The 11,431-nt window shown below is 43.2% G+C and overlaps 2 protein-coding genes across 3 annotated transcripts in view; one reads left to right on the top strand and one right to left on the bottom strand.

Annotated features, from left to right (window-relative positions):
- si:ch211-250c4.3 (uncharacterized protein LOC100535981 homolog) overlaps window positions 1–4,334 on the top strand; it is a 36,399-nt gene extending 32,065 nt beyond the window's left edge. The window contains exons 5-7 of one of the 2 annotated variants that reach the window (XM_005945639.3): window positions 1,606–1,727; window positions 1,906–2,027; window positions 2,993–4,334. In XM_005945639.3, the coding sequence (XP_005945701.1) occupies window positions 1,606–1,727; window positions 1,906–2,027; window positions 2,993–3,089 (341 nt within the window). In that variant the 3' untranslated portion in view covers window positions 3,090–4,334. Of the gene's footprint in view, window positions 1–1,605; window positions 1,728–1,905; window positions 2,054–2,992 lie in introns of both variants that reach the window. The other variant, XM_042213074.1, reaches the window with a different exon arrangement.
- A 601-nt stretch (window positions 4,335–4,935) lies between these two features.
- Window positions 4,936–11,431, bottom strand: part of LOC102311693 (vacuolar protein sorting-associated protein 8 homolog) — a gene marked incomplete at its 5' end in the record, with an annotated part of 28,976 nt that continues 22,480 nt past the window's right edge. The window contains 5 exon segments of the mRNA XM_042213071.1: window positions 4,936–6,153; window positions 7,641–7,721; window positions 8,052–8,105; window positions 9,373–9,541; window positions 10,668–10,837. Of these exon segments, the coding sequence (XP_042069005.1) occupies window positions 6,034–6,153; window positions 7,641–7,721; window positions 8,052–8,105; window positions 9,373–9,541; window positions 10,668–10,837 (594 nt within the window).

Genomic DNA, 11,431 nt, shown 5'->3' with positions numbered 1-11,431 from the left:
CAGGAGACAGACACTATCTCTACTTTCAAGATTCACACTTTCCCTTCTGTTTTTCACTCATCATGTGTTTTTTCTGATGTGATTTAGTGCTATATAAACAAAACTGACGTTAAAGATTGAGTATGCCAGGTTTGTGAAGGCAGCCTGATACACGTCGATTCAGTGAAGCTGCTGTCCAACCACAGTGCAGGCACGTTGAGCTGGAGGTAGCACTGAGGATATGCTCTTGGTAACCTGCTGTTTTTAGCTGCTGTTTGCCAGCAACAGTGAAACTTTCTGTGAAGTCGATATGATTTTGTTGGACTCGTAAATAAAGTCTTAGGTGATGTGAGCATGTAATCAGCCTGTTTATCTTGAGCCTAACATCAGGATAATGTTATCTTATAAGCAGCTGTTGTTGCTGCTCCTGTCAGCTGTAACCTGTTGGCAGTAACTGGAATAAATAAGCATGTTTATGGTGTGTTTCCAATCAAGGGCAGACTGCACCTTTAACCTCCTGGGACCTGGCGCTCACATATGTGGACATTTATTTAGACCAAAATACCAATCAGCCCAAATATCAAAGAGAAATGAAAAACGCTGCTGTGGAAGAGTTCAGGTCTGAGGAGATAAGACAGCAACAAAAAGAGAGTCTATTACTTCTTCCAACAGAAATCAAGGTGTGCTCGTAGTTACTAATGGTCAGAGGTTTATGGTTTCGGTTGGATAAAACTACAACTAATGACCAACCAACAGCAGTGAAAAAACTGGCAGCATACAAAGCAGTTTATTTGCACAAGCAGGCAAAGAAGGATGCTTAGATGCAGCTCTCAGCTTCTCCAAACGTAGAAGACGAGATATTTTCCTCAGACAGGACTTACAGTCTGTTCTGCAGCCTTCAAGCTTCTGAAAACACCCTGAACGAACTAAACTATGTTCTCAAATTGTTTTAGCAATGCTCGAGTTTCACAGTGTGACCCAGAACTACCCCCACAGTTCATCTACTTTAAAGAAAGGTTCTGCTTTACCCAAACCCGGGCGGAAATCTGCTCCTGACAGGAACACGGACTACGCACAGTCCACATAAAGTAATTTCACATTTGGATTCACCAACTGTTATGTAGCTATAGCACTGGACTGAATAGGTCCTAGCAAAGTGCTATGACCAACAGAAGATGTGACAAGAAGTGATCTGTTTACAGTAAAGTAGGAGAAGAGGGGAGTGGGATGAACAGAAGGAAAAAGCAGACGTGCACTGTCTCCAGCAGGATTTCTTATAACAGCCATTACTGAATGAAAAATCACTAATCATGTAGCGATGCTTTGGAAACACACACACACACACACACTGCTGTGTCTGCCTGCATGGTCGGGTCCACCTGTACTTAAATCAAAGTCAGTGTGTTTTTCCATGATAACGTCCATCCTTCAGTTTGGGCAGGACACCGAGGACACACAGCGTTTGAAATGTTGTGGCTCAGCACACATGTGTAGCGTGTTTTGTTTTTTTACAGGTGCGTATAGCGTTGACAAAATGCACGAAAGGACCAAACGAATACTGGTTTAAATGTTATTAGTCAGGCACAAACTGAACTGCAAGTGCTTATTGTTTGCTCCCTGTTTCAGGAGTTACAGGTGGTGGTTTCACACTCGCTCCTCCGTGCAGGAAGAGCCTAAGCCAAAGGAGTCACACTGAGGGGGAGGTCCACAGGGGCAGCACTGAGGGGCTCTCCATCCATCAGCACACAGTAAGTGATGCACGGTTTATCCTGACAGAATCACATTCTGCAGCGTGATTAACAAATGTTTTCACATGAGATATATGAGGCGACGCTCTGCATTCCAAAAACTCTGTCAGGCTGACATTGCATTTACTGCTAGAAGGGGAAATTGATCAGTGACGATTTTGTGTGTCTTTGTGTTCAGCTGAGTGAAAACAGCACGTGGGCCAGAGTCAAAGACGTGGTAAGGAAGACTAAGTTAAGGAATCACAGCAGGCTGGGAGCAGCCTCAGCTTCACTGAAGATGTCCTGCCCACAGCTCTACAGGTGAGGAGCATGCTCCACACCACAGGGTACGTCTATGATCTGCAGTCAGGTCCAGAAGAACTTAGATAAACGGCCATTTTGCTCCTTTTTCACATTTTGTCGCTGCACACTGGCCCAAATAATCCGATGGGCAGCTAATCAGGGGTCCGTATACAGCTGGGGACCCATCAGAGAGGCAAAAGGTGGTCTCACAAGTGATGCAAGTGAAGCAGACCATCATCAGGCTGAAAACGTCCCACCCTCCTTTACGAGAACATTTCATGACACCCACACACACAACACAAGAAGACTGTTGATTTATGTACCTGCGCATGTCTCAGTGTATGTTTGTTCTTCTTCACAAACATAAACAAAACTCACGTTTTCTGCTCACTTTCAGTAAAACATGTATCAACATAATCCTGCTTTCCTTCTTCAACTTGTCAAAGACACGTTACATCCTCACGGGTCGAAATCACACCAATTCAGAGCCACTGAAAGGGCACTGTACCTGTGTCCCCTGTGTGATAAGGAAGATTTATAGTTATTTATATGTGAATATCCAGCATGAGCAATGCGTTTTGGAAAGGACAGCCTAAGAGACCTTTAGGCAGGATGCAAAGACTGGGACTCTAAAAGGGGCTTTTCGCCTGTTCTGGATGAACACTGGCTCTTCTTTATTTGAGAGCTCGTCGAGGGAGGAGTTTAATGGGAGGTGGAGGGTTGCTGGCACTTCAGCCTCTCCCTCCGTCCTGACTGGAGCTTGGCACCCACCCAGATGGACAGAGCAGGGTTGGGAGAGTCAAATCAGCATTCCTCAGTGTTCCCGTGTAGGAGTGGGAGTCTGGGATTTAGGCCTAGTAAGGTCTCGCTGTAATCCAAGATGTTTTAGAAACACCCTTCTCCTGCTGACACATGCACAAAGTAAAAGAGTATCTTAGATGTGTATGTACACATGTTTACTCCCTGCCTTTTCATCTTTACAGGCCTGATCTGGGACCAGTACAATCATCTAGCACCAGCAGGAACTCTATGGTTGCTTTGGGCCACCGGAGTACACTGGACTTCCCGTGGCTTGAGTAAAGGTCCGGGTAGTGAAGAGTGCTTTTGATAAAAGAGCAGAACGACTTGATGCTGGCCAGACGACGGTTGTAGCATCTCCAAAATAATGAGAACAGTAGTTTGGAGTACTAAAGGGTCTGCGTCCTAATCGCGACATCATTTCATTAACAGAAGCAAACCTGGCTGTTTGTTTTGGACTATACAGACTCTACACAGCAAAAGCAGATGCACACATAGCAACATGTGCAGCTTCCGCATACAGGGACGTAAATTATGACACGTTTTTACTGATGTCTTATGTCTCTTTTATTTGTTCCTCTTTAAATGCACCACCATTTCTTTCAGATGTTGCTTCCAGACTGTCTTGTGATTTTTTTAAAGTGTAATAGTTCTTCACTCAGTTTCACTTTCAAGGGTTTTATTTATGAATGTTTTGAGGAATCGGGAAAAGGGGACAACAAAGAAGATGTAGCGGGTCTAAAAGTCTATCTGCAGCACGTGAACTGTATCTGAAACTCAAGAAATGAGATCAAATCCAGCAAAGATCGGACACATGGACTCTTCACCAAAGCTTCATCAGAAACGGCCTCCGTAGAAGGCTGGCTGTCAGGAAGATGGAGGAAAGGCTGAGGTGTGTCACATTACACAAGAACTGGACTGAAAATCAGTGTCAGCGGGTCTGATGAGGTGCTGAAGCCAAATTTGAAGCATTAGTCAAAAGTTAAAATCAGCGAATGAAGATGTGATCGGCTGATTTCTGCCACATGTAGTCAAGAAATGACTTTGTCTGACTTGTGGCCCATTTCCGTTGGCAGCCATATTCCCATACATGCCTTTTACATGTTCTCCATCACGTTTTATGCTTCGCCGTTCCTTTCCTCCGTCTGGGGTTTGTTTTTGCAGAAACAGCCTGTCTGGTCGGGCCTCCTCGCTCTCCAGTGTAATGAGCAGTTCATGAAGTCATCTTTTGATTGGAGACTTCTGCTTCTGTGAGACTGTTGTGCTGAGCTGGTTCAGTCTTCATGTTGAAGACGTTTTATTTGACAGCTGCTAAACTTTGCACTCGCTCTCTCCAGCCTAGTATGGCCTCGTCCACAGCAGCTCCTGTGACCTCATATTGAGACTTGTAGTGCACAGCTACCAAAGCAGGTTCAACATTTCACAGCACGTCCAGTGTAACAAGAGAATAAAACACCATCTGGCCATGAAACTGCTTGTCAGCTGTTCTTGCTTTACTGTATATAAATGCCACTTGTTTTGCACATATTCAACTCTGTATATTTTATATATTTTATTATTATTATTATTATTATTTTTTACTATTTAATTTGTAAAAATGTGTATACACACACACACACACGTAGGAAAATATTTAGTATACACATCCAGAAATGCATACACTATTATATATTGTACATATATTTATTAGTTTCAGGTTGGCCATTCTTGTATTTTGCTCGTTTGTGTTGTTGTGTTTGCACATCTCTGTTGCTTGTGGGGCTCGCACACAAGAATTTCACTCGCATGTGCTGTGCCAGTGTGCCTGCACATGTGATGTGACAATAAAAGTGATTTGATTTGATTGTTGTTCAGCCTCTGGAGATGGGAGATGTAAAATCCTGTCTGCGTGCTCTCTGTAACTGTGTAACAATGTCTTTGTCCTGATATATCGGACTGAAATCTGTAACTGCTTGCAGAGTTTTGAGCTCTAGATGTCAGTGCGCTGTTAGTACAAAGTCAAACTGATTCCTCAGAGGAAGTTTTGAAGGTTTTCTAAAAGAGGATTTTGAAGTTGGTGTGATGCAGAACTTTAACTCAAAATTATGAGAGCTGAAGACAAACAAAGCAAACACCACACGAGACAATATACAGTACGTGCTGGTTTATTAAGCAGAGTTTAAGTCCCCGTTCTTACAGCTCTCAGGCAGGAGAAACATTCAATAAGGATTTAGTATCAGTGATGTCACTGATGACAAATTTGATTCGATGTTTTCAGATGGGAGCTTTTTAAATGTAAAGATGAATAACCCAGAACAGCACTGCGTGGGCCGAACCTCCCTCTGCTTCTGCTTTGTCTGTTACAAGTAACACATCACAACATCCAGCCACAATCATTACAGTTACCACATAATGTGCAACAGAAAGCCAAATGATTTGAATATGTACACATATGTGACAGAGGAGACAGAAAACCATCATTTGCTGGGAATCATTCGGGCCTTTGTTGCTCTCCTTGAATTATTAATGAAGCCATAATGTGCTGTAAACCGAGCATGAGGAGCAGGAGGATAACTCCAACAGAAACAACATTTGAAGTGGTTTTTAGTCATATTTGAGCTTTAATTTCACTCCTTGTTTTCCCTCTAGTCTCTTTATCATTTAAACAGAGAAGGCCAAGGTTTCCTGTTTGACTGACAATCACACGCTGCCTCTACACAGAAAAGCTCAGGCTACACACAGGGACACTCATTGTTATGCTAAAGATACCAGTGCTTCATTTAATTTACACAGCACATCGTTTTTTTCTAATATTTTTTGAAAATGTTGAAAATCTTCACAGGTCATTAATAATATATTAGTGTAAATATGAACAGTTTTGAGGTGTTCAGCAAAGCTACACTGAGAATTATCACAATGATTTACAAGATGTGATCCAATGTTTTCATGTTTTTTAAAGATCACTCCCTGGAAGTCCCACCTCAGAGTTGAACTGCTGCATCGAACTTTAACTCACACCAAACATCAACTTCTATTTCAAAATGAGCCAGATGAGGCGCAGAGCTTATCCAGCTGAAGACTTCTGCAGCATTTCTTCAACCAACATTTTGGGTAAAGTTGTACACAGTAAAAAACAAAGAAAGATGGAATAACTGGGACTAAAGCGAGATCTGACATCAGCTACTCCCAAAGGACTTTGGTGTTGAAAAGAGCAAAAGGAAAATGTTGTCCTCAAGCAGTCATGATGTTATTCTTCGAAGAGAGGCGGAGGAGAGAGTTTCAGTTGGAAACTTTCTGTTCCCAGCTGGACGGAGAACAGAGATCCTGTTTTCTCGTGGCAGTGGGAGACTTCTGAAAGCATGGACAACTAGGAAAGAGAGAAGATATAGAAACAGAAGAAAAAAAGATCATGGTCCATCCTGATGCTCACGTGGGCATTGTTGATGTTGTTGGTGGTGGATAGCACGGCACCCTCGCTGGTCTGCAGCCTGACTGACTGCAGCTCAGGAGGCTGAGCTAAACCACAGGTTGCATGGCTTCGGGAGTGACTGTGCGTTGTTAGGAGCCCTCAGTCCCTGTGCAACCGCAGTGAGAGCTTGGATTGTATCGTCAGTCTGGAGCTGAGTTTCCAGGATTCGGTTTTCCTGTTGGACTATTATCAGGAACACTAGTCAACATTAGATCAGAGTAGGTTAGATAAGTATAATTCAAGGGATTTGATTCTGTTTTTATTATTTTTGGGTTGTGCTTTAATAAAATATCACACATTCAAATAGTCTAAATTGTGCATATTCCTTTTTTAACCCTTTGTGAAGGTAAAAACTTGAGTATCACGGGGCGATCGTGGCTCAAGAGTTGGCAGTTTGTCTTGTAATCGGCAGGTTGCCGGTTCCAGCCCCGGCTCGGACAGTCTCGGTCGTCGTGTCCTTGGGCAAGACACTTCACCTACCGCCTACTGGTGATGGCCAGAGGGGCCGATGGCGCGATATGGCAGCCTCGCCTCTGTCAGTCTGCCCCAGGGCAGCTGTGGCTACACCTGTAGCTGCCTCCACCAGTGTGTGAATGTGAGAGTGAATGAATAGTGGAATTGTAAAGCGCTTTGAGGGGTCCTGAAAAGCGCTGTATAAACAATCCATTATTATTAATAGAGTTTAAATAGCTCTTACAATTTACTCCAGATTTCTAACAGTTCAACTGAGTGGCTTGGCACTGATCTAGAGGGGGGCTGATGAATACTGGGCCTGCAAGGCAACTCAGGGTTCCTCCCAGTGGAGGAGGGAGGGTAGACATTCAGAAACCAGTGGCCTCGCTCATCAACTCCATCTAGACTCTGCACTGCCTGCTGACCCACAGAAACATACATCAGGATTAGATAAACGGGGACTTCCTGTTTTGGGGTGCTGGTCCCACAGATGGACACACCCTACCAAGGCTACGTGCACTGAAATAACTGGATACAATAAGCAAAGACTGCTTCGGCCTCTTTTATCTGGTTTTTTTTACCAGTTTCGTGGCTCAACCTGCCAAGAAACTGCTTATCGGTCCGTCCAGTTACTTCTGAGCCTCTGAAAGTGCAGTTTTGTGTAAAAATAGCTATAATGTCTGAACAGCTAATGCAACACTTCTGTGCAACAAGCCTGCACGTCAATCACATCTTGACTGTTTGACATTTCAGAGCAGTACACAAGCACACAAACTCACCTGTAGGATCACCTGCTTGTGTTTGTTTTTACTGCTGTTGTGTAATGATAACTGTTTTTAAACTATAACAAAAAACAACAAGCACTGCGTCACATTAATTTCAGCATCAGTGGAATCTGTCATGTCCTAATGAAAATGTGCTTGTTTTAATACCCTGGATGGTCCTCGGTATAAGCAGCGGATTTCATCCCAGGACTGCTCCTGCTGAAGGTCCAGTGTTGCCTCAGCGAACACCTGCGTCACAGCACATACACCACAGACGCTCTATTACGATGTCATTTGTTACATATTGTGTAAAAAGTGCAAAAATGACAGTAATTTAGAAAGAAACCAGAACTGCAACAGTTATTAGTTTGATTCGTCTCACATTCGGTTGATGAGACTCACGTTAACTACAGAATGCTGTTGACATTAATGTTGACATTAAACTGCAAACTGAGATTTGAGTAGAATAAGTTGTGTACGTGATCCATGATTTCAGAGTTATTGCTCAGAAAACGTTTGAGCAGAAACAGATCAGCAGAGGGCCACAGCGCGACGCCCGGGGGTCGATCACAAACCTACCTTCTTCCTGAGAGCCGACGCCCCTGTGTCTTGGCGTGCTGATGTCACATGTGTCTGTGGCACAGAGAGGGACAGCGTTGTTTCAGCCATGTTAGTTTCAGGACAACGTTCCTCATCCTTGGACTCAACAATGAAATCAAAACAGCAAGGTTTGGAAGTCTGCCCAGCTCCGCCCATGTCATGAAACGCAACATCAGAGCATCTGGTTTAATAGGATGTATCAAATGTGTCATTTAAATACAAACGTGTGTGTCCACAGAAACACCAAACAGATAAAGCAGCCATTAAAGATCAGGTGAACAGATTGCACAGAAAGACGTCAACACGGACCCCCCGGCAGCACGCACACGGACACGCGTGTTACCACATCGCACAGACTCGAAAACTGCAGGTTTCGTCACTCGACGACCAAAACTCATCGAACCAACAGCAAAACATCGTCATGAATTTATCTTGGCTTCGCTGTCATGCTTCCACCACAATAAAAGCCCACCAGTTTCCCATCAAAGGTTGATGCTGGTATGTTCTGCATTACTCGCTTGCTTTTATGAACCAGCTGTTTGGTACAGCCGCTGTTTTCCCCTCAAAAGTGACCTCTGACAAGAAAGCCTCATTTCTGCTGTTCAGTACCAAAGGAAACTAATTAGGCTCTAAGAAATCTCTTCGTTTCTGTTTCCACTCTCTGCTGTAGAAAGTTCTGTTTCTTTATGACTAAAAAACAAAAACTGGACAGTCTGAAATGATCTGACGTTTTATTTCTTACAATTTAAATCCAAAGAGTCGTGCTGATGGGTTCCTGTCTTTTTCTTCATCATGTAGAAAAACAGTTAAATATGTAACGTCTTCACACTGACAGAAAGGAGTGGGCTGTAGGTGGTCCCCCGTTTAAAATGAGTGTGACACCCCTGCTGTGTCCTTTCTTGTTGGATTAGCTGTTTGGTTTTTCTCCTTTAACTGCATCAACATCTCTGTGCCAAAGGGTCAGCTCCAGCTGCAGGTTCAGTGCTTGGAATGACCAGAGCTTTAATCAGCCCTATTTGCAACACAATAACAAGGAAAGATGAGACTGTGGGCTGTCTGACAAAATCGCTTCAAGCCACTGAAAATGGGAGACAACAGTTAATGCTACGCTTTCTAAACCCCTGCTGAACGTCTGCAGTCACATCTGTACTGTCTGATTCCACTCAGCCATAAAGGTTTTCATGAACATGTGAGCAGAATACATTTTGCTTTAGTATTTTTGAACAAACTTCTATCATTTCATGCTGGGTTAAAGCACTGACATATCTTCTTTCACTGACACACACACACACACACACACCTGTGCCAGAGATGTGCTACGGCCTCTCTTTGGTTCAGTGGAAGGCCCGACTCTTCCTCCGTGGATGGCCGAACACTTGTAGCACCTCCACTGCCGCTGCAGCTCTGAAGCACAGCCCCACACACAATCTTTTTGCTGCAGGCACTGCAGGTGGTACAGGTGACCACAGCTGGAGAGACAGACATTCATAAACAGTCATTTTAATGTCGATGGATTGTTTTGCTTTTAGCAACAAGTTCCATTTAAGAAAGCCTAGTGAAGGGATCTGTGAGCTGTGGGCCAAGGATTCTAATAATGAGCCATAACCAAAACTTCTGGCATAATCTGGATGGGGCGGTGTAAAATTCAATCAGTAGACCGGGTCTGCTTTTTGTCTCATAGGGCCTCTGCTGGGCTTTAGCATTACGTGGTTTGCATTGAGGTCTTTCAGACATTATTGCTGCTGTGTGCATTAAGGCACTCCCAGAGCAGGTCATTCTGACTGACTGGCTGCTAATGAAGATCACTGACTGTTTTCTCCTCAACTTATTTGGTTTTCCTTCTCCCTCCCATCATCACTAACCAGTCGCAGCAGATGGCCCCGCTTTTTCTCTAAAAGAATCGAGTCTTTAACTTACAGTTTGATGCGCTTTGACAAAACTGTTTAAATTTGTGTTATTTAATAAACCTGAATTGAATCATTTCAGTTGTTTTGGTCAGGCCATTATCCTCGGACGATGACTGCCTACAAGACTTCACTGATGCTCAATGACAACATTACTTAACTTTAGATTTTGCACAAGATTGCTTAGTTCACTAGCTTATCATGTTGGTAAAACTCTCCATGACGGCATCTTAATCACAAATGGCTTATTGATTATATGGAAAATGATGAGATCATTAAAATTATAGGACACAGACATGAGACGACATGTAACAGGTCATACAGGCTCTGCGGGTGAAGAGCAGATCAGAAAATAGTTATTCAACATAAAGTTTATAAAAAGATGATTCAGTTTGTTACTTGTTACCAAGACCTGGGTATGATCAGCTGTGAGCCTTTTAAGTCATAAATATTGTATAAACAAGGTGTCACGACTGATTAACAGAACATTGGTTTGTCATTGTTAATGTGTTATTCAATGTTCATAAACTAATACTGAGTTACAGTCATGATGCGTGCTAATGACACTTTGGCAATAACAAAAGAAGAAACAGGGAGTGCAAACAAGATTATACAAAAAGTAAAGGAGCTGGAAGAGTTTCCCATGTAAACACACACACATATGTATACATATATAATGCGTGTGTGTCACCTGAAAACAATGATCTCCTCAGATGCGTCCTGCCTCCTCTTGTACTGCTGGAGGCAGATGTTACAGCAGTCTTGTCGTGGGTGGAGTCCTCTTGTGACAGCAGCACGCAGGTGAGCCAGGGACCAGTGGAGGTCGTAGTTCAACAGATTGGTGGTTGTTTCAAGTAAAGTCTGAAACATTTTTTTTCTTAGTTATGTCGACATTCATGTGCCATAAAGAGTTCAAAATGTGTAATTAGAATAACGTGTTTCCTTCACAGATCAAGGCTAAAGATTATTGTCACACCATGACTACATGAGCAGCACAAACCGCCCGTTTCAACCCATCAGATGGTAATGATGGGTTGAAACGGGCGGTAATGTCGATGCTATGCTGAAAACGTTTCCAAAGGCATATGTCTGCATTCATGCAAACAGCAACATGTGTGTAAGAGCTCGAGAGGTTCTGATTCATCTGTTTTTGCTCCTGGCAAACAACGATCATTAACACGTCATCATACAATGCTATTGTCCATGGAGACACGTCTCTATAATATGGTTCCTTTCATATACCCAACTCAAACAGCTGTTTAGAACACAAATATTACCTGCAATTCACACACACACACTGCTCGTGCCTATGGTACGACAACTTTTCTCCGTGCCCCTGGTACACCGCTCAGTAGCACTTTGCCACACAAACACACCAAATCAAAACACTTTTATTGTCACATCACATGTGCAGGTACGTTGGTACAGCACATGTGAGTAAAATTCTTGTGTGCG

This window comes from Haplochromis burtoni, unplaced genomic scaffold (assembly GCF_018398535.1).
Source record: "Haplochromis burtoni strain Fernald_Lab_line unplaced genomic scaffold, NCSU_Asbu1 Contig_414, whole genome shotgun sequence".
Lineage (NCBI taxonomy): Eukaryota > Metazoa > Chordata > Actinopteri > Cichliformes > Cichlidae > Haplochromis > Haplochromis burtoni.
This window is presented reverse-complemented; position numbering and strand designations above follow the sequence as displayed.